Source organism: Lynx rufus, unplaced genomic scaffold, assembly GCF_022079265.1.
Source record: "Lynx rufus isolate CCGP_SWC_20201006 ecotype Redwood Valley unplaced genomic scaffold, mLynRuf1.p SCAF_13, whole genome shotgun sequence".
Classification (NCBI taxonomy): Eukaryota; Metazoa; Chordata; class Mammalia; order Carnivora; family Felidae; genus Lynx; species Lynx rufus.
Genome location: NW_025814827.1, coordinates 56036477 through 56060081, shown reverse-complemented (window position 1 = coordinate 56060081; position 23605 = coordinate 56036477). Strand labels below are relative to the sequence as shown.

General features: G+C 38.5%; 1 protein-coding gene across 2 annotated transcripts; it reads right to left on the bottom strand.

Annotated features, from left to right (window-relative positions):
• Positions 1–527: 527 nt before the first annotated feature.
• FAM177A1 (family with sequence similarity 177 member A1) lies at positions 528–22286 on the bottom strand. Of its 2 annotated transcripts, XM_047075609.1 has the most exons (6): positions 22207–22286; positions 21989–22109; positions 16359–16532; positions 4776–4842; positions 3379–3476; positions 528–1228 (listed from the first exon to the last, which is right to left on the bottom strand). In XM_047075609.1, exons 2-6 carry the CDS (start codon positions 22079–22081, stop codon positions 1022–1024), a joined length of 639 nt encoding a protein of 212 aa, XP_046931565.1. In that variant the 5' UTR covers positions 22082–22109; positions 22207–22286; the 3' UTR covers positions 528–1021. The 2 variants fall into 2 exon arrangements, with proteins under 2 accessions (XP_046931565.1, XP_046931564.1); XM_047075608.1 differs by lacking the exon at positions 22207–22286 and having other exon boundaries at positions 21989–22183.
• Positions 22287–23605: the final 1319 nt, after the last annotated feature.

Here is a 23605-nt window from a genome sequence, read left to right as displayed (position 1 = left end):
CCACTTGAATACAAACACGTTAATAAATTCATCCCGTAACTAGTGTTTTTAACATAATTTTCAAAGCTAGTTATTTGAGTACTGAAAAAGAGAAGGATTAAGTAGTAACCTGCATTAAAAAAAGTAAACCCATCTTAAAATTGGTGTTACACCCTCTCTCTCTGCCCCTCCCCCGTTCATGCTCTGTCTCTGTCCCAAAAATAAATAAAAACGTTGAAAAAAAAAAAAATTAAAAAAAAAAAAAAAAAGGGGCGCCTGGGTGGCGCAGTCGGTTAAGCGTCCGACTTCAGCCAGGTCACGATCTCACGGTCTGTGAGTTCGAGCCCCGCGTCGGGCTCTGGGCTGATGGCTCAGAGCCTGGAGCCTGTTTCCGATTCTGTGTCTCCCTCTCTCTCTGCCCCTCCCCCGTTCATGCTCTGTCTCTGTCTGTCCCAAAAATAAATAAAAAACGTTGAAAAAAAAAAAAAAATTTAAAATTGGTGTTATCATCTTTTCATAAAATATTCTCAAGGAAAGAAAAATCAAAGTGCTTTTGTCTTGTTCCTTTTATTACACACGGTAAACCATCCTTAGTATGAAATTAATGGTTAGATGTATAAATGTAAGACAACATGAGAAAATCTATGGGGGAACGTCCTCATTTTAATCTGAGACCAGGAAGATCAGCTCCAATTAGTCTTCATCAGTAATTTAACTATTTTTTTTCTTACAAACACAAATAACAGACACGTTTGATAATTTAACTCTTAATTGGCAATTACGGCTCTAGAATGTCCTTATTTTTCTAAAGAATATTTTAAAACCAAAGCACTAATTTGACATACAGTAAAAGCATAATATAAATGCCCAAATTTCAGATTTGGCTTTTGCTAGATAGAGCCTAAGAATAAAGAAACATTTCTCCCTTTCCAGATAATAATTTAAAATATAAATAATTGTATTAAGTCCCACTGAATAAAGAATGTGAAAGTTCCTGGTATTATAAAAACCCTAGAGTTTGAAGTTTGATAGTCATTTCATTCTACGGTGGGACAGAGACTGGATTTTGTTTGTTTTCCATAACTACTTCACAGTCTGCCTCCATTTCAAAATTGAGATTCACAAATGAACTGGATGCCCCTGTTTCTGGTTGATCCGTCTGGACAATGGAATCAGCTTGCAGTTTACTCTGCTGGTACTGTCTTTCTGCTTCTTCAGACATCCTGTTTTCTTCTTCTTCTTCTTCTTCCTAAAAAGAGGAAATATCAAGAATTGTTGAAATATAAATGCCCAGAAGAAATATTTGTTCCCCTGCTTTCAACTACTTGTGCCTTTGTTTTTTTTAAACTAAAACATTAGTGTCATGTCCAATTCAGTTTGGTCAAATTAAGACAAGACTTACCTCCCTGTCCCCTGTTCCCAAACTGAAATGGAAACTATTATATGACATTTTAAAGAAAGTGATGTTATTTTTAAAACACGGTACAGCACTGCTTCCCTTAGATGGGACCTGAATTAACTTTGACAAAGGCTATATCTTTTCAGATTCTAATCTAAATTAACAAATTGCTAGAGGCGCCTGGGTGGTTCAGCCAGCTGAAGAAGTGTCTGACTTCAGCTGAAGTCAGGTCTCGTGGTTCATGAGTTCGAGCCCTGCGTCAGGCTCTGTGCTGACAGCTCAGAGCCTGCAGCCTGCTTCAGATTCTGTGTCTCCCTCTCTCTCTCTGCCCCTCCCCCACTCATGCTCTAACTCTCTCAAGAATAAACATTAAAAAAATTTTTTTAATTGCTAAATACTGTATCACTTCAATTATAGGATATCAGCCTATTCAGTGGAATAGGGTGGTCTATTCACTAAATGGTATAACATGGTTAATGCTTCTGTAAGCAGCTTGTATACAGATAAGGCAGTCACTGCCCTCAAGAAGTTTACAATCTAGGAGGGAAGTTAAGACATGTAAAAAGAGTATTAAGACAGAAAGGAATAAGCACTATAGAGATTTAGACAGTAAGTAATTTCTAGTTCCAGAACTACTAAATTCATGGAAGAAGTGGCAATTGTATCAGTCAACACAATATGGGTAGTAAGTACAGAATAAGTAACCTGTCAAGATCACTCTAGAGCTTGCTTGAGAGAAAACAAGAAAAAGAGAACACTTAAGACTCTTTAATAGTCCAGATGAGGTAATGAGGCTGTAAACAAGGCTGGTAGTGTTAAAAACACTCATGTGTTCATAAAACATTTTTGAAACCATATAACAAATATAAAGTAAGCTGCCTTAGGCACTCTCCCGTTGCACTCTGCTCCAGTGACAAAGTACTATTCTTGCCACTTCTCCAGATACATGACTTCTCTTCATGCCTCTACATTCTAGCTTTAGCTGAGCTGCCCTCCCCATTTGCTTGAAGGAAAATAATAAAAGATTCCAATATTTATCCCATGCTCATCTATATACATTGGGTACTTTTTCTAAGCATTTTACATATTAACTCATTTAATCTGTAGAGCAACCCTGAACATGGATGCCACACTTCTGATTATTAAGATGAAGAAACTGAGGCTTACATGGGGCACCTGGGTGGCTCAGTCAGTTAAGTGCCTGACTTTGGCTCAAGTTGTGATCTCCCAGTTCACGAGTTTGAGCTTGCACTGGGCTCTGTGCTGACAGCTCAGAGCCTGGAACCTGCCTCGGATTCTGTGTTTCCTTCTCTCTGCCCCTCCCCCCACTCACACTCTGTTTTCCTCTCTCAAAACATCAATAAACATTTTTAAAAATTAAAAAAAAAAAGAAACTGAGGCTTTACAGACGTTAAGCATCTTGCTCAAGGTTACTAAGTTAGAAGTGGCAGAGTCAAAACTCGAATTCAGACCCTTTGGTTCTTCAGCCCATGCTCTTGAGAGCTAAACTTTTCTCATTCCTTAAGGCTCAACCCATTTTACCCCCACCCTAAGACCTCACTACATTTGCAGACAAAATTGCTTCACCTCTTTGTGCCTTAACAACTGGCACTTACACATTTCTAATACTTGTAATTTTCTGTGCACCTAACCCTCCACATCTATATATCCTAAGTATAGAGACTAAGTCTTCTTTGCTCATCTTAAAATTGCAAAAATAATCCAAAGAGAGATGTATGAAGATTAAATAACACCTCACATAACACCTAGCACAATGAAATCTAGCTTAGTTTCACACCAAGATCCTAGAGAAATTTCAGTATTAAAAAATACATAAATTAAAAATATCTAAGTTGATAAATTAATAACACTAGAATGAAATGCCTATCCTAAGGGAGGTCTCTTTTGGGCAGCTAAGGACGATATATATGCTCATTACACAACCCATGAAGTCCACAGTAAACCGAACTGAATGAAAAAAATGTAAAAAGGAGACACACCTCCTTCTTCATCCGGTAATACTCATCAATGGCATATTGGTATTTCGGGGTGCTGATGCCCAAAACAGATGCAATCTTCTCTCCAAGAAAGTCACACACTAAGGATACAAAAGTTAGATGACTTACACAATTCCATAAACTTTTCTTAAGTATTTTCTATGTGCAAGACACTGTAAAAATACAAAAGTTACAGTCTCTGCCCTCAGGGAGATTATGAACACTTAATACATCTCTTCTGTGTATCTTCCTTGATTTCCCCAAGAGGCAGTAGTGGCTCCTTCTGTTCCTAACAACACTCTCCTTATACCTCTAATTATAACCCATATCACCATGTATTATAATTATCTATTATGTGTCTATTTTTTTTTAAATTTTTTTTTTCAACGTTTATTTATTTTTGGGACAGAGAGAGACAGAGCATGAACGGGGGAGGGGCAGAGAGAGAGGGAGACACAGAATCGGAAACAGGCTCCAGGCTCTGAGCCATCAGCCCAGAGCCTGACGCGGGGCTCGAACTCACGGACTGTGAGATCGTGACCTGGCTGAAGTCGGACGCTTAACCGACTGCGCCACCCAGGCACCCCATATGTGTCTATTTTTTAAAGAAAAACATATACTCTTAGAGAGTTGGGACACCATTAGGCTGTAGGAGAGGAAGGGCTTGTTCTCTAACACTCACTGAGTGCCTGCCACATGCCAGGCACTGTGAAAGGTTAGACTCAGAAGGGCTGATGAAGCACATCCAAAATGTAATCCAGGTCTGAATGTAAAGCTCATGTTCTTTTCATTACACCACACTGTGTAGGTATATTAAGTGCTCAGTAAACGTTTCTTGTATGAATTACTGTTCAAAATTAGCTCTAGTAAAAAGCAGAAAATGACAGAAGCTATGAGGGAGTTAAAACTGGAAACAGAGGAAAGCTTTATATTTAAAACCTATGTTTAAAGTTAGCATGATTAAGTCATAAGGTGATAATTCATTTCCTTCAAATATGACTTAGTTACAGCTCAACTTAAGATATGAAATATTAATGAAATTAAAATATAAATGAATTGTAACTACAGGCTCTAGAATAAGCAGACAGAATGACAACAGTATCAGTAGGAAATCATGTAACAAAATAGCAAAATAGCTGCTGACAGAACTAAGTTTCAAAAACACAAAAATTAATATAAAATAAATTAATAAAGCCATTTTTCAGTTCTTTAAAAAAAAAAACACCACAACCAGAAGCTGAAGATTAGATTAACATCTTCTAATGCTAGCTAGCTGCTGAAAGTAAAGTAATTACCTCCCTATTGTTTCTCCTTCACTTTGGAAACACCCCATTTGGCAAAGCTCCTGTTTTTGGAGCATATTATAATAGTTATACAATACTCAAACAGAAAAGTAGTACCTGAAAGGGTTGATGTGGCAGCTCGAAGCATGTAAAACCATAAGTAGGGGCCCCAGGTAAGTTTTGTCTGCAACAAGAAGTCAGATTAGCAACATTCATACCTAAACTCATTCTGTATATTTAGGCCAGAATGAAGTAATCAAATACTTGGTTGGCACATAAAACATTCTTTAAATAGTACTATAGACTACAATCCAACTAAAAATTTAGAAGTTTTATAGACAGAATTCTACAAAGACATTTCATATTTGCCCATTTAACTACCACCACCTTAAACCCATGGAATAACCAAAAAAGGCAGCAGCCCCTAAAAATGGAGTTGGTAAGTCATAGTCTTGATTATTTATGAATTGACAATCTATAGCCTTTCTCCTGTCTTGCTGTTTTTTGTCTTTATTATTGATAAGCACAGTATCAGAGAGATGATGCAATAAATAGAAAGGGACCTTAAGAAATCATACAGTACATGGGAATGCAAACTGGTGAAGCCACTCTGGAAAACAGTATGGAGGTTCCTCAAAAAACTAAAAACAGAACTACTGCTATGACTGAGCAATTGCACTACTAGGTATTTATCCAAGGGATACAGGTGTGCTGTTTTGAAGGGGCACATGCACCCCAATTTTTACAGCAGCACTATCAACAACAGCCAAAGTATGGAAAGAGCCCGAATGTCCATCGATGGATGAATGGATAAAGAAGATGTGATATACACATATACAATGGAGTATTACTTGGCAATGAAAAAGAATGAAATCTTGCCATTTGCAACCACCTGGTTGGAACTGGAGGATATTATGCTAAGCGAAATTAGTCAGTACGAGAAAGACAAATATCATATGGCTTCACTCATATGAGGACTTTAAGATACAAAACAGATGAACATAAGGGAAGGGAAGCAAAAATAATATAAAAACAGAAAGGGGGACAAAACATAACAGATGCTTAAATATGGAGAACAAACAGAGGGTTGCTGGAGGGGTTGTGGGAGGGGGGATGGGCTAAATGGGTAAGGGGCATTAAGGAATCTACTCCTGAAATCACTGTTGCATTATATACTAACTAACTTGGATGTAAATTTAAAAATAAATTAATTCAAAAAAATTTTTTAAATCATACAGTACAACATACTTTATGATACAGTAGGCAAATTAAGATTCAGATAAATGAAGCAGAATAAGTAAGGGTATATCAAATGAACTTTCAATGGTGGGAAAATAAATGACCAATAAGCAACAAGATGAGTTTTTCTGTTTCTTTAAAGGTTATAAAGGGACTAGACCATATAGCCCAAGACAAGCTGACTGTATATTTACAGGACCAATGGTAGAATGCAATCTACATTGTACAATTCCATTGTTAATCTTGATGCTGCACTTCCCACAGAATACTTCTGTGAAGCTTGCCACACAGATGACAGTTTGCCTCTGTGGATGAAATCAGTAATATAAGCATGCTTCACTATACCAATATTTTTGTTTACCAAAAGGAAGTAGAGAGAAATCAATCAAATAACAATTATTATTATTATTTTAATACTGTTTCCAGGAAGGAGAAAAAAGATAACATTCTTAGCTAAGATATGTTCATGATTATAAGGGTATTAAAACAGCAAACACAAGAATATCTGTAACTGGGTAGACGAACTAAAGAGAAAAGGGGGAAACATGTAACACAATCTTCTCATGAAAAGTAGGTAAGCGAATTTCTGTAACAGGATTCTTGGAAAGACACTGAAGTGAGTTAGCTCCTCCACTTCTATTTACACAAGAATGAGTGTCCAAGCAAATACATTCAACTAAGAAAATACTGTATATTTATGATTTCCTCAATCAAATCTAATATATGTATATCTTCTACGTTCAGAGCAGGAAGCATCTGTCTTATTTGAGGATAAGGGTTATTTTAGGGACTCTGTTTAAGATGCTCTCATCTTAATGTTTACCTTTTTTTTTTTTTAATGCTTATTTTTGAGAGAGAGAGAGATAAAGAGAGAGCAAGTGGGGAAGGGCAGAGAGAGGAAGACACAGAATCCGAAGCAGGCTCCAGGCTCTGAGCTGTCAGCACAGAGCCCGACGCAGGGCTTGAACTCAGAGATGGCGAGATCACGACCTGAGCCGAAGTCAGACGCTCAGCCGACTGCGCCACCCAGGCCCCCCTTCATGTTTTACCTTACAGTCCTTCCAGCAAATGGGACAGTGCAGTAATCTAGGGAATGGAACCAGTTTCTATAACACATTATAATGATAGGGCCAAGAAACTACTTAGAAAGGGTTTAAGCAGACTTTTGAAGGAAAGCATATATTTCTAAGTGGACCAATTTTCCTGGGGTTGTTTCTAAAGAGAACAATTGCTAATAACCATGTGGTGACTACCAAAAAGTCAAACCTGCTCCAGAGCTGAGGAACTGGATAAGGATCCCCGAATAACGTCTATCATCACACATAATTATACAGAATGAACGTATAGGGCTCTTTGTTTAGACACTGACTTCACTGAATCAAAAGGACAGATGACTCAAGAGCCTACAATGGAACCTTGCCACTACTGCCAGCATCGCTACCGCCACCACCATCCCAGTAATAAGAAAAATGGACTAGATCTTGGTCTTCAAGACTTCCAGTTTATGATACAAACTCAAGCTGATTCATTTTTTCTACAAAAATTTAAGTATCAATCTCTTCCTGAATAAAGTATCCATCTCTTCCTTAATAGAGAACTACTAAGACTTGCTATCTTTTTGGTTTTTAAACTTATTTTTATTATTTTTTAAATGCTTTATTTGTTTTTTATTTTCAAATTAGTTAACATTCAGTGTAGTCTTGGTTCAGTAGAATCCAGTGATTCACCACTTACATATAACACCCAGTACTAATCCCAATAAGTGCCTTCTTTAATGCCCGTCACCCATTTTCCCCACCCCCATCAACCCTCAGTTTGTTCTCTGTATTAGGAGTCTCTTATGGTTTGCCTCCCTCTCTGTTTATACCTTATTTTTCCTTCCCTTGCCCTATGTTCATCTGTTAAGATTATCAAATTCCACATATGAGTGAAATCATGTGATGTCTTTCTCTGACTTATTTCACTTAGCTTAATACCCTCCAGTTCCAACCACATTGTTGCAAATGGCAAGATTTCATTCTTTTTCATCACTGAGTGGTATTCCATTGTATATATATACCACGTCTTCTTTATCCATTCATCAGTTAACGGACATTTGGGCTTTTTCCATAATTTGGCTATTTGTTGATAGTGCTGCTATAAACATTGGGGTTCATGTAGCCTTTTGAATCAGCATTTTTGTATCCTTTGGATAAATATCTAGTAGTGCAACTGCTGGGTTGTAGGGTAATTCTATTTTTAACTTTTTGAGGAACCTCCATACTGTTTTCCACAGTGGCTGTACCAGTTTGCATTCCCACCAATAGTGCAAGAGGGTTCCCCTTTCTCCACATCCTCACCAACATCTGTTGTTTCCTGAATTGTTATTTTTAGCCACTCCAACAGGTGTGAGGTGATATCTCATTGTGGTTTTGATTTGTATTTCCCTGGTATGAGCAATGTTGAGCATCTTTTCATGTGTCTGTTAGCCATCCGGATGTCTCCTTTGGAAAAGTGTCTATTCATGTCTTCTGCCCATTTCTTCAGTGGATTATTTGTTCTTTGGGTGTTGAGTTCGATAAATTCTTTATAGATTTTGGATACGAACCCTTTATCTGATATGTCATTTGCAAATATCTTCTTCCATTCTGTCAGTTGCCTTTTAGTTTTTGATTGTTTCCTTTGCAGTGCAGAAGTTTTTTGGGTTTTTTTTAGATTTTTTTTAGTGTTTTATTCATTTCTGAGAGAGAGAGAGAGAGAGCGAGCGAGCTGGGGAGGTGCAGAGGGAGACACAGAATCCAAAACAGGCTCCACAGCCCAGAGCCTGATGTGGGGCTCGAACTCACAAACCATAAGATCATTACCTGAGCTGTAGTCAGACGTTTAACTGACTGAGCCACCCAGGCACCCCAGTTGTGCAAAAGCTTTTATCTTGATGAGGTCCCAATAGTTCATTTTTGCTTTTATTTCCCTTGCCAGAGGCATGTCAAGTAAGACATTGCTGTGGCCGAGGACAAAGCATTGCTTCCTGTTTTCTCCTGTAGGATTTTGATGGTTTCCTTTCTCACAATTAGGTCTTTCATCCATTTTGAATTTACTTTTGTGTATGGTGTAAAAGTGGTCCACATTCATTCTGCTGCATGTTGCTGTCCAGTTCTCCTAGCACCATTTACTAAAGAGACTGTCTTCTTTCCACTGGATACTCTTTCCTGCTTTGTTGAAGATTCATTGGCCATATATCTGTGGGTCCATTCTGGGTTTCCTATTCTATTTCATTGATTTATATGTCTGTTGTGCCAGTACCATACTGTCTTGATGATTACAGCTTTGTAATACAGGTTAAAGTCTCGGATTTGATGCCTTCAGCTTTGGTTTTCTTTTTCAACATTACTTTGGCTATTGGGAGTCTTTTGTGGTTCCATACAAATTTTAGGACTGAACAACTTATTTTTAGATTACAAAAGTAATGCTTATTTACTGTATAATACTTAGAAAATGGGGCAAAATATAAAGAACATCTAAGCCACCCATTTTTCTGCTACCTGTAAATAATTATCATTAATATTTTAGTATATTTTCTCAGTCTTTTCCTAAGTGTGTATGTTTTTTACAACACTGTCATACTTTCTCTATCCTGCTGTTTTTCCCATTTACAATATTGGTATTTACCCAAAAGAACTGAAATCTGGACCTTGAAGAGTTACTTCCACTCCCATCTTCACTATAGCATTATTCACAACAGCTAAGATGGGGAAACACCTAAATGTCCACTGACAAATGAATGGATAAATAAATTGTGGTGTATACATATAATTGAAAAATTCACCGTAAAAAAGAAGGGAATCTTATCATATACAACAACCTAGATGAACCTGAGGACATTATGCTAATAAAATAAGCCAGTCTCAGAAGGACAAATATTGCATGATAGGCCATCAATCAGCATTTCTGATCCTGCCCACAAGCCACCTATTACTGAGACTAAGTTCCAGGTAAATGCAGTCGACAGGCAGGGGATTCCTTCTGTCAGCCCCCATTCATGGAATGGAGGCTACACCATGGGCATGGTGCCACTAAGAATATTGGGGCACTGATATGCCCAGTTCATGAGGCAGTGAAAAAAAACAAAAAAGATCTAAGGCTCCCCACCTCCACCAAGCAGTCAGCTCTTAAAGTAGGTGTGTCACTCAGAAATGCACCACTGTCCCTACCACCAACTTCAGAGCTCTGGTTAAGAGATTTTGCCCAGGAGAATAAGCCATAAAACAGATAGTTCCTAATCTTTTCCCAAAGGAACTGACTTCATTTGCAACAGAGCTGGAAAAGTTCAAGCCCAAAGGGTGCTCTCAAAATCAGTAGAGATTATGGTGAAAGGTAATTGAGAGGAAGTTCTTAGAGTCTATAAAGATGCAGGCTAAACTATAGGCCAGCTAGTTTTTTTTTTTAATGTTTTTAAATGTTTTATTTATTCTTGAGAGAGAGACAGAACATGAATGGGGGAGGGGCACAGCGAGAGAGGGAGACACAGAATCCGAAGCAGACTCCAGGCTCTGAGCTGTCAGCACAGAGCCCGACATGGGGTTTGAACTCATGAGCTGTGAGATCATGACCTAAGCCGAAGTCAGACGCTCAACCGACTGAGCCACCCAGGCGCCCCCCCTCTTTTTTTTTTTTTTAGGCCAGTTAGTTTGTAGCAGAGAACAGGACATGGGGAGGAGACAGACTTCACTAAAATAATCCAACAGTCACTAAACAGAACAAAACAAAAACACAAGCAAATAATAAGACTGGGTGGGAGGGAGGAGAGGGAGAAGGCAAGGGGCAGTACCCAGAGTTGTTGCAATATGTTATCTAAAATGTACAATTTCCAACAAAAAACTAAGAGTCATGCAAAGAAACAGAGAAGTATACTCTGTACACAGGAAGAAAAGCAGGCAACAGAAACTACCCATGAGTGACTAGATGTTGGATTTAACAGAAAAAACATCAAAGTAACAGAAAACATAATTAAAGAAATAAAGGAAGGAATAACAATGTTGCATCAAAAAGACAAAATCAGGGGTGCCTGGGTGGCTTGGTCAGTTAAGCGTCCGACTTCGGCTCAGGTCATGATCTCACGGTCCGTGAGTTCGAGCCCCGCGTTGGGCTCTGTGCTGACAGCTCAGAGCCTGGAGCCTGTTTCAGATTCTGTGTCTCCCTCTCTCTCTGCCCCTCCCCTGTTCATGCTCTGTCTCCCTCTGTCTCAAAAATAAATAAATGTTAAAAAAAAAATTTTTTTTTTAGAAAGACAAAATCAATAAAGAAATGAAAATTATTAATGAGAACCAGATAGAAATTCTGTAGTTGAAAAGTGTAATAACTAAAACGAAAAATTCAGAAGAGGGACTCAACAAAAACTGACAGAAATGAAGGGAATAGACAACTCAACAATAACAGCTGGAGACAACACCCCATTTTGAATAATGAATAGGACAATCAGGCAGATCAACAAGGAAATTGAAGACTTGAAAAACACTATGAACCAACCAGACCTAACATATCTATAGAACACACCACCTAACAACAACAGAATATACATTTTTCTCAAGTATGTACAGAACATTCTCCACGACAGACTACATACTGATATCCATAAAACAAACTTCCATAGATTTAAAAGGAGAGAAAGAATACAAGGTATGTTCTCCAACCACATGGGGGTGAAATTAGAAATCAAGAAAGAAAAAAAAATGTGAAAATTTAAGAAACATGGGGTAAATAGGGATGCCTAGGTGACTCAGTGGGTTAAGCAACTGGCTCTTGATTTCAGCTCAGGTCATGACCTCATGGTCAGTGGATTCGAGCTCCGCAATCAGCTAATGGCACAGAGCATGCTTCAGATTCTCCGCCTCCCTCTCTCCCTCTAACCCTCCTGCACACTTTCTCTCTCTCTCTCTCTGTCTCCCCCCTCTCAAAAATAAATAAACTTAAAAAAAAAAAGTAGTTAAAAAAAAATATGCGGGAAATAAAACACATATTCTTAAAAAACCAATAGGTCAAAGAGAAAATACTTTGAGATGAATGAAAATGAAGATGTAACACACAAAATTTATGAGATGTAATTAAAACAGTTCTAAAAGGGAATTTCAGGGCGCCTGGGTGGTTTAGTCAGTTGGATGACCAACTCTTGATTTTGGCTCAGGTCACGATCCCAGGGTCATGGGATTGAGCCCCGTGTCAGGCTCCAGGCTGAGCATGGAGCCTACTTGAGATTCTGTCTCTCTCTCCCTCTGCCCTTCTCCCCTGCTCACACATTCTCTCCAAAATAATTTTTTTTAGAAGGGGAAGTTCATAGCTAATTAAGAAAGAAGATAACCTAACCTTTCACCTCAAGACACTGGAAAAAGTAGGGCAAACTAGACCTACAGCAAGCAGATGGAAGGAAATAATAAAGACCAGAGTGAAAACTAATGAAATGGAGAAAAAAAATAAAAGAGAAAATCAATGAAACCAAATGCTTATTCTTGGAAAAGATCAACAAAATTGATCAATCTTTTGCTAGACTGACCAAGAAAAAGGAAGACCCAAATTACTAGAATCAGAAATGAAAAAACAGAAAAAACTATAAAGGAATACTGTGAACAACTGCATGACAACAAATTAGATAACTTACCTATGAGAAATAAACAGAACTGCCACAATGGACTTAAAAAGAAAGAAGACAATTTTGTAATAATAATAAAAAAAAACTATACACAGGGTGCCTGGGTGGCTTAGTCGGTTAAGCGTCCAACTCTTAATTTTGGTTCAGGTCATGACTCCACAGTTCATGGGATCAAGCCCCAAGTCATCCTCTGCACTGTCAGTGGAGCTGCTTGGAATTCCCTCCCCCTCCTCTCTGCCACTCTCCCACTTGCACTCTTTCCCTCTCTCAAAATAAATAAACTTTAAAAAAAAAAAAAAACAAAAAACAGACACAATGAAAAGCCTAGGCAGCTTCACAGGCAAAGTCTACCAAACATTTAAATAAGAATTAATACCAACTCTGGGGGCACCTGGGTGGCTCAGTCAGTTAAGCATCAGACTCGATTTCGGTTCAGGTCATGATCTCACAGTTCATGAGATCAAGCCCCACATCAGGTTCTGCACTGACAGCACAGAGTCTGCTTGGGATTCTCTCTCTCCCTCTCTCCCTGTCCCTTCCCTGCTTTCTCTCAAAATAAATAAATAAACTTAAAAAAATAAAAGAATACCAATTCTTACAAACTCTTCCCCCCTACTCCCCCTCCAAAAAACCAGGAGTGGCAACAGTTCCCAACTCATTTTAGGAGGCCAGTATTACTCTGGTACTAAAACCAGACAAAGACCTTACAAGAAAATTACTGTATTTTCTATGAATATGGGTGCAAAAATTCACAGTAATTACCAGCAAACCAAATCAGGAACATATAAAAATAATTATATACAATGATCAAGTGGGTTTTATCCTAAGAATGTAAGGCTTGTTTAGCATCCAAAAAATCAATTAATGTCACTATACCAATAAAGAACAAAAATCTCAAAACCATCCCAATTGATGCAGAAAAAGCATTTTACAAAATTCAAGGCTGCATCATGATTTAAAAAAAAAAAAAAAGCCTAAGAATAGAGGGAAGTTCTTCAAACTGATAAAGGGAATCCACAGAACCAACCCTCATCATATTTAACAGTAAAAGATGGAACAGTTTTGCGCAAGATTTAGAACAAGATGAGAATGGCCACTTCTCAGCACTTCTATTCAACATTGTAATGCAGGTTCTAGCTAGGGTAATTAGGCAAGAACATCAAATAAAAAGCATCCAGATTGGAAGAGAAGAAAACTGTAAGAAAACAATTCCACTTACAGTAGCATCAAAAAAAAAAAAAAAAAAACCACTTAGAAATAAATTTAAGAATGAAGTATAAAACTTATACTCTGAAAATTACAAAACAGTACAGAAAAAAATTAAGGGACATCTAAACAAGTTAAAGATTCATGAATCAAAAGTCTTAAGACATCAATGCTCTAAAATTTATCTACAGATTCAACATAATCCCTAGCTAACTTCTTTGCAGAAACTGACAAGCTGATTCTAAAACTCATATGGAATTGAAAGGGGCCCAGAATAGTCAAAACAATCTTGGGAGAAAAAGGACAAAGTAGAAAGTCTCAATGCCTTCAACTTCAAAATTTGCTATAAGGCAACAGTAACCCAGACAGTGTGGTACTGGCGCAAGGAAAGACATATATACATATATCAGTGGAGGAGAACTGAGGGTCTAGAAATAAAACCACATTCTATGATCAAATTTGACAAGAATACTAAGATCATACAATGAGAAAAGAATGAGAAAAATGGAAAACCACATGCAAAATAATGAAGTTAGACCCTTACCTCAAACCATATACAAAAATTAACTCAAAATAGATCAAAGACCTGGGGCACCTCAGTGGCTCAGTTGATTAAGTGTCCAACTCTTGATCTTGGCTCAGGTCATAATCTCATGGTTTGCTTTGTCAGTTCGAGCTCCATGCTGACAGCACGGAACCTGCTTGAGATCCTCTCTCCGTCTCTCTGCCCCTTCCCTGTTTGTGCACTTTCTCTCAAAAATAAATAAAACATTTAAATAAATAAATAAATAAATAAATGCCAGGTCACTGTAACTTTATATCAGTGAATTGTATGCCAAGTAAACTGTATTTCAATAAAGCTTTTATTTCCTTTTTTTAATTTTTTTTTTTAGAGAGAGAGAGAGCAAGGGTTGAGGGGCAGAGGGAGAGAAAGTTAGAGAGAGAGAGAGAGGGAGGGAGGGAGGGAGGGAGGGAGAGAATCTTAAGCAGGCTCCACGCTCAGTGTGGAGGCCAATGTGGGGCTTGATCCCATGACCACAGGATTATGATCTGAGCTGAAATCAAGAGCTGGACACTCAACTGACTGTGCCACACAGGCACACTTCAATAAAGCTTTTTTAAAAAAGAGTTAATCTTTAGGAAAGTAGTAAGAATGCATTCGTTTCTACGCAATGCTTTTATTATCAGTTTCTTTGTAAGCAGAGAGAAACTTTTGAGACAATGACTTTTAAGGGGAACCTGGACAGCTCAGTCAGCTAAGTGACCAACTCTTGATTTCAGCTCAGGTCATTATCTCACAGTCTGTGAGCCCCATGTCGGGCATCATGCTGACAGCATGGAACCTGTGTTAGATTCTCTCTCCCCTTCCCTCTGCTCCTTACCCACTCATGCTCTCTCTCTCTCAAAATAAACATAAAAATTAAATTAAATTAAATTAAATTCATACATATATACACAAATGTATATAAATAAGAATCACTTCAAATTAATTTAAAAGAAAAACACTTATTCCAACAATTCTCCCAGTGCATGAAACACCTCTGCAATGTTTTCCATGCATTTGGAAATGCCATCAGAGTATACTGCACAGTCCTTTGAATATATTCTATAGTAGAGACTCTGGATCTGATGTTTTTTTAATAACCAAAATTTATGAAGAGTGGAATCTAATAAAAAACTAGTAATAACATTTTTAAAATAGAATACAAATTAATAATTCTCTATCCTGTTATCCTAGTTTATTTTCTTTATAGCAATTTTCAGTCTAATAATTGTAGTATGTATTTATTACCTGTCTGCCCACTAGCATGTAATAGAAATTTATGTACCCATTGCTGTATCACCAGTGCCTGAAAGAGAACCCATTAGAAAGTCAGTAAATATTGATCAACTAAACACTCAAAAACCTACTTAGAAGGACAACACTCCTTTTTAAGAATGTACAGCTAGTCCTATAATTTTATAGTACATCATATATAATTTAGAAATTCTTAAATTTAGCTGATAAGGCACATAATATTAAGAACTATTCACTCCCATGTTCTTTTCTTTTTCATTTTTTTTAATGTTTATTTATTTTTGAGAGAGAGAGAGAGAGCATAAGCTGGAAAGGGGCAGAAAGAGAGGAAGACACAGAATCCAAAGCAGGCTCCAGACGCTGAGCTGTCAGCATAGCGCCTGCCATAGGCTTGAACCCACGAACCATGAGATGATGACCTGAGCCGAAGTCGGATGCTTAACCAACTGAGCCACCCAGGCATCCCTGTACACTCCCATCTTCTACTCAAACTTTGAGGCAATATAAAAAGAACTGACAAATCCTAAGTTTTAGGTGGAAACTATTATAGTCCTTAATTCAAAGGGACTGGAATTCAAACACTCTTCAGTAAGATAACTCTTAAAGAAACCTAGCTACACTGACAAAGAATTCTGACACTCAAATGATTTCACACTACTGAAATGCAGGAAATATTTCCATCCATATTTGTAAAAATACTATTTTATACCAAAATCATAATGTATAATTTGATAATCAATATATAGTTAATTTAAACCTCAAAAGGCCCCTTCATTCAATGTTTAAGGGGAAACAAATCAATTTTAAAAACCACTGACAGAAGTATCAAGCTTACCGGGTCAACAGTAGGCAAAACGTCTTTCTTCTCCAGGCCATCAACTTCATCTTCATCTGTGCTGTATTCTTCCATTGTTTCACCACTCACAAAGTGGATGACTCTCCTCGGGACTTTCTTCTTTTTTCCTATGACTCCGAGTTCTACATTTTCAAAGCCTCTTTCACTATTCATCTAATGTCAATAATAAGATAATGAGTTTCAAGTGAGGTTAATCTTTCAAATGGCGAAAAGATTCTTAGTTGCTGTATTGTAGGGAATTAAGAAACATAAAACAATCCTTAAATGTTTTTTTAAAAGAGGTCACATACACACAAGAGTGTCAGCATAAATGTGGAGTTTAATGAATAATAATGCAAACACATGCACACTCACTACTGAGGGTAAAAAACAGAACTTAACCAATAAACGTTCTTGAAGTCAACAGCTAAGAAATCAAGCACTGCACTTCAAGTCATAGCAATTCCAATGCTATATAATATGTGAAGATACTCTGGACTTCACTCATTTAAAGAATAATGCTAATTATGGATTAATGTACAATATCAAAGGAAAATCATATAGATGCACATATACATACAGTAGAGACATAAAATAAAATAACAGTTCATGGCAGAGAATTCTACATCCCTGGATTTGGGCTTAGCTATGTGTGGGCAAAACAAAACTAGTATAACTTAACTCTGCATCTCTCCTTTACCCAAAAGTTCCTAATTAAAATGCTTTTTAACGCCAACTGGTACCAAAAGTGAGCAAAACTATATAGGGAAGGGTAGACCCTGGGTTGAAAGCATCCCCCATGAAGACATTCAAACCGAAAAAAAATTTTAAACTGTGCAGTCCAAATGAAACTCATTTGTAAATCAAATCTGGAAAACAGGCCATAAGTGTTCTATCTCTAAATTTCCATATTTCTTAGTCAATAATGTATAGATGACAACATTTTTCCTGATAGTAAAAGGATTTTACAAATTTCAGTATAACAGTATGTATGGAATTCTAATTACACTCAAATTTCATTCCTAGGGAAATACTAATTTTACTTCACATATATAGCCATGTTCCAAAATCAGAGTAAATGCACACTGTGGGAGAGGACAAGGTTTTTCACTGTCACCTTGCCTCAAGTTTAAACTCCTAAGGAAGGCTTTATTTCATCTCCTTGCTAGAATATTTCAAAAAGGCCAGTGCAATTGTGAAGAAAAATCTGGCAAGTGGTTACTCCTAGGGACAGGTACTAAATACTAGAATAGTCCAGAGTTCAAAAATTTCGTCCTCTATAAGGAGTCTTACACTTGTATACATGACCAAACAATTTAAAACCATGAATGTTGTTCAACCAACAGGAAAATTCTTTGAACTGCAGTTGCAGAGATGGGATTATACTGATAAAAATAGTGGACTAGAACTGCCCAGTTATACAAATATAAGTAACTTTACTTTTGCATTATTTCCTCTAATCCTCTAAGTTCCTTCTTCGAAAAAATATATGGCCTCTCTGTTCTTCACTTCCCAAAGGTAAGTTTAGTCATTAGCCAGGATTTGAATCCAGCTATAACCAACTCAAAGAACACATACATTGCTCCAAGACACACGAAGACATCACTGACAGCATCTACGACTCCTGTACAGTGAACTGAGATCATGAAAATCTTGAGACCAGGGGCTATCTTTGGATTAACCTGAAAAAACAAAAGCCACAATTCTCCCTACCCTGTCTTGAAGGTTCAAACAAATCCTGGCCCTTAATAAAGGAAGACCAGCCCATTTATTATGTCCACAAACAAAATGAACAACAAATGGTCCACCAGGTTTACCTGGTCCCTAGGCACACTGAGCCATTCCTACTCAATTTCATTTTTCCCCTTGAAATAAGATTTGGTTTATAGGTGTTCTGATGTCAATATTTCCTTCTGAACCATTACTCAGCTCTGCGGATCCCTTCACAAGCAAGGGAAAGTCAGAGGAGTTGGGTTGTATCTCCAGTCATCACACTATCTGGATGGATCTGATGCCAAAGTAACAGTCCCTGTCGGTAGACAGAGCTGAGACCTTTCACAGCACATCACCATGTCCCGTTCCACCCCCATGAGAGCAGAAGCAGCTTCTCACTGCTCCCTCTGGTAATTTCTCATCGGCTTAATTTTTCCTTTCTTAGATAAAGGCAAAGGAGAAGGCATATCTCTCATTGGCTCAACTACTTTACCTTCCTTCCTTGGACAACTTGAATACATCAAAACATTCTGGCTGGTTCATAACAATTAGTATAAACTTAGCTACTAACTCCATTAGCTGTGACTCTTGGCAATATTCCTTCCAAAAGATTTTTTAAAACCTGCAAAGGTGAAGGCTGAAACATGATTCATATTTTTCATTCCAACACTGAGGTTAAGTTTAAACAAAACTTTGAGTAATATTCTCTACACACAATATAGAATTAAAAATGGCATTTTATTTGCTCTAGTAACATTTCATATAAAGATTTTTATTAAAGAGACTTTTATCTAATGGCTTCCTTTTAAAAATTTAATATTAATTTTTGATACAGTAAAACCCAAGTTTTAGGCTTATCTTCTTAAACAGGAATAAGCAAACCTTTTCTGTAAAGGTCAGATGGTAAATATTTTAGGTTCTGCAGGCCATATAGCTTCTATCACAGCTACTCAACTCTGTGAAAGCAGCCATGGACAATACATAATAAATGGGTACAGGTGTGTTCCAAAAAAAGTTTATATAGTGGCTAGTGGGAATCTGGCCCATAGGCTATAGTTTGGTCAACCCATCATCTTAAGGAACGAGAGTGGCAAGTAAAAAAACCTGTTAAAGACAGTTTATGACATGTGATTCCAACCTCTAGGGAAAAAGAAAGGGGGAACAGTGAGTGAAGGGAGGCATTGATGAGTAAAACCAACCAGAAAATGAAAATAGTCTGGTGCAAAATTCCCAACAATTATAAATGAAAGTGATTCTCTGAATTTTGCAAATGTTTCTTTTTTACTGATAAACAATAAACCTCTTAGTAAGAAAAATTTCACTGTCCATAATACAAATTCCATTTTAACAAATTCCAAAGATCCGAAAAAAGAGGTTCCTAACATCAGGAAATTAATAGATGCATTGTCAATTCACATTTTATAGTTAACCAGACTAGACTGTAAATTAACTTATCTAGTTCCTCGGGGCCTGATTTTAACGGCAATTTTCTTTTTACACAGTCTCATAGCACCAAGAACTTCTTTAAAACATGTACTGCACATCATGGAATTTATTCTGTGTCACCATCCCCAACTAGGTAGCAACATGGAAGTAGGCAGAGTGTGTATCCTTCACTAGCTAGTTCCTAGCACATCATAAGTTCTTGGTATCAGAGGTGCTACATAAATGAATGTGTAGCACTAAAATTTTCACTCCTTTAATAATATTGAGGCTCAGATTTTGGTTAAAAGTCTAGTCAAAGAACCTGCCTGATAGGATATCACAACAGGTACTGAATGGCCGGATTTGAGGTGAAATTCTAAACACAAAGACAAGCTCCTATTTCTTACTCCTTTCCCTACACTGCATTTAGAATTTCTCAGTTCAGACAACTGATCAAGGACAGGAGGCTCTCCTTCCACCCAAGTCCCCACTTGGGCCTCTTTGCTCTAAATATGCTCAAAGGCATAGATCTGGGGTTCCCAGAGATGTTTCTGTTTCAGGAATGTGAATGAGACAGCAAAAAAGGGAAAGTCAGAACACCATTTGCATAGTATGAACCTATTTATGTTTAATGCAGAAGAGACTATGTATGTATAGGAAATCTCAGAATGATCACAACAGAAACTTACTTTTGGTGAAAGTGAATGTGAGATACTGGTGATGGGGGTATTCTTATGACTTCCTACTTTTTGTTCAACAGCCTCCTTTACTGTTTAGATATTTATTATGTTTCAACCAGGAATCTGAAAATAATATAATATCACTAAACCAAAAAACAAAGAGCCTCTCTTCAAACAATATTTAGCTGATAAATCAATACAGGTATGTTTACTTTGCTATTAGAGTGATTCAAAGCTTGAAGCAGTGATGAAAACAATGATAACAACAGAAGGAAAAACCAAATGAAAATATATCGAACACTACAGACTTAAAGGTCCAGTTCACATGTACCTGTCAGCAACAGGTCTCTACTGAAAATGAAAAGAGGCTCCCTAATCAATTAGTGTTGCCCCTGAATTCCTTCTTGCTGATGACTTTTCTCCTTCTCAAGTAGGAGAAAAACAAGAAATTCCATATAAAAACTAGTATGGAGAAAAGTTTTTGTTCATGCAAACTACATTCTATACTACAAGAAGCTACACTCGCATTCACGCACTATTCCCTAGGAAACTGTAATTTGGGGGAAATGTCTTACTAACATTCAGGTGGTGGTTAGTCTCAAAACTGAAGCTACCCAAAAAGCTTCATTTCCACTGAAGGTGGAAAGATTTCTACATAGGAGCAACTCGAGGTTCTTAATGGCCCACACTGTACTAATAAGCTAGTTTCAGGTGAAACAATTTCTTCATTAGTTTTACTTGGCCAAAGTTCCTAAACTATTACTTTTTTTTTTAATAAAGGAACACTTTATTATTTTTCTTAAAGTAGTCTCCACACCCAAAGTGGGGCTTGAACTCACCATCTTGAGATGGAGTTGGACGCTCCACCAGCTGAGCCAGTTAGGCTCCCCTAAACTACTACTTTAAACTATCAAACTGAAAACAAAACAAACCTCCAGACCTTACCTCTCTAAATTTCTGCTGTCCAACACAGTAACCACTAGCCACATGTGGCTAATGCTCCCTTAAAATGAGGATAGCCCAAACTTAGATGTGCAGTAGGTCTAAAACACATGCAGGATTCCTAAGCCTTGTACCAAAAAGAACGTAAAATATCTCATTGTTAACTTTCACATTAATTACATATTTAAGTTTTTTGTTAAATTAGGTTAATAAAATATTAATAATATACAATTAAAAATTAAAATTTCTTTTTACTTTTTAAGTAATGGCTACTAGAAAATGTGGCTCCCATTATGCTTCTATTGGGCAGCTCCGAGCCTTAGTTACCCCGCGAGTGAAATGGGGATAACGCCCACATCATGCAGAAGTTATCAGGATTAAGTGAAAGAAAGCCTGTAAACGCTCAGCACATAGTTGCTATTAGCTAACCAAAGGGCACAAACAAGACAACTCAGGCGCTTGCACAAGGAGAGTCAGAGAAGTGTCTGAAGCCGCCGTCACCTGGCTTCCAGCTACTCTAAGGACAGCCTTTCGGAGCCACGCCTTCGTTCCTCGCTCGCAGACCCCAAGCTGGAATAGCACCCCCGGGAGCCCCCCACAGTCCGCAGAGCTGCCAGCGGAAAGGGTTGGTGAGGGACGCCCTGCTGTGGCGAGGCGTTCGCCCCTTGCCCCAAGCCGGTGCCTTTGGGCAGAGGCGAGGATACCGTGAGGACGAACCCCGAAACGCACCTCCGGCGGGCGGCCTGCTGGGAGGAACACAACACCGCGCAGGCCAAAGAGGGCAGCCGGCGGACGAGGGCTGTGTCCTCTCAGCTAGTCTCTCCTAGCCCCAGCCTCCGCGCCGCCACCTCCCTCGCCGGCCCCACCTACCTGCCGAGTCGATTCCCTTAACGTCGCGGCGGCCGCAGCTCCAGAGGCTCCTACTGCTTCTCCCTCCGCACGGCTCAGAGGCTCCGGGTCCATCGTTGTCACCGCTACAGGGCTGCTGGCGCTGGCAAGATAGAACGTAATGGCCGATAAACCCATTTCCATTCTCCGCCTCCCCACCCAGGCGCGGACCGAGCCGGCCGTCACGAACTGGCACTCACCGGCAGCGCCCACCTCGCGCCGCGCCCGGCCACGCCAAGGCAGGAGGAGTGGGGCTGCCTTGATGGGTGGGACCTGCCTGAGGGGCGGGGCCGGCCGGCGCCTCGCCCCCCACTCCGGCTTGGCAGACCGCGGCCTGGGCGACTCAGCGACCAGCTCGCGTGGGGCGGAGCGAGGAGGGCCGCCAGCAGCACCGCTTCCGGCCCAGCCCACGGCCGCAGCTCTCGGAGCCGCCGCCTGGCACCACCGGTGACGTCATGCCTCGTACCTGCACCTGGAGCTTGGCCTTGGGGATCCCGGGGCAGCCATGCAGCAGCTGCGTTTTGGGCAGTCACCCTCTCAGATCTTGGTTTCTGCACTTGTAAAACCAAACAGCCTTGTAGTATGCTTCAAAGGTTTGTCAAATAGATTTTAAGATGTACGGCTCATGCTGCATATTCCATACCTAACATGAATGACAGTCTAGCCAAAATACCCGTAAAATAAGAGCCTGAAAGGTAAATTTTGTTTACACTTCTCTGAAATACTTAAGTATAACTAGAGAAAAAGTTAAGTGATATCTGAAGGAGGGCAAAGGGCAGCCCCAAGGTTCCATTTTGATAAATACAAGGCATGTTTTTATTATGTTTTAGGAGCGAGTGTTCGTGTATAAGGGGATTTTTTCCCATTTTTCCCAATGTTCAACCAAATTGAAGTCATGATTGCACCGATTACAGTATTACTTAAACTAGTTGGAGCATTTCCAGCTAAAATTTTTATTGTAGTTTTAGTATGAAAGTTTTCACACAAGGTTTTGTGAATTGTAGAGGTCAAAAATAAAATACATTATTTGGGCCACAGGGAGCGTTATATGATACTTTAAATTCCATTTTTATGCCAGTCAAAATCCAGAAATACTCTCCAAAGTTATGGCGTAGTGTATCTGTAATTCTACCTGACCCCAACAAGGTCCACACCCCTGTAATCTTAAATATTCCCTTCTCTCTTGTACAAAAATTGTTTTTCCTTACTCTCTGCTTAATATTTTTGTACACTTCTATCCTGCATGTAACTATAACCTAAAAAACCAAAAACCTTAAAGACAAAAGTTGATTATTTGAAAACCAACATTTTAATAATTGGGAATTCATAATCCATTTTCTGGTAATAAAATCAAGTTAGCTTGTTGCTAAGGTAAACAGGTTTTAGTAATATGATCTGAGGCTGCCTAGTGTCATTAGCAAGGGTTGAGACAGTCCAAAACAGCAAAAACAATCTCTGCAATAAACTGAAAAGAAAAAGAGCCAATTGTTAAAGACCTTATGATTTGGCTTTCATAAACAAGAACAGTTCTGCATTACTTGTATTCAAAATCCCTTTCCTCTTAACGACATCAACGATATTATTTAAAAATTTTGTGGA

What these genes read in the sequence shown, in the direction of transcription:
- FAM177A1 (XM_047075608.1), bottom strand. Translation starts at nt 22,150, where the DNA reads ATGGAAATGGGTTTATCGGCCATTACGTTCTATCTTGCCAGCGCCAGC. An exon ending in TAAGGGAATCGACTCGGCAG is followed by an intron (nt 16,533 to 21,988) that starts GTAGGTGGGGCC and finishes TATTGACATTAG; the next exon opens with ATGAATAGTGAAAGAGGCTT. An exon ending in TGCCACATCAACCCTTTCAG is followed by an intron (nt 3,477 to 4,775) that starts GTACTACTTTTC and finishes TTGTATCCTTAG; the next exon opens with TGTGTGACTTTCTTGGAGAG.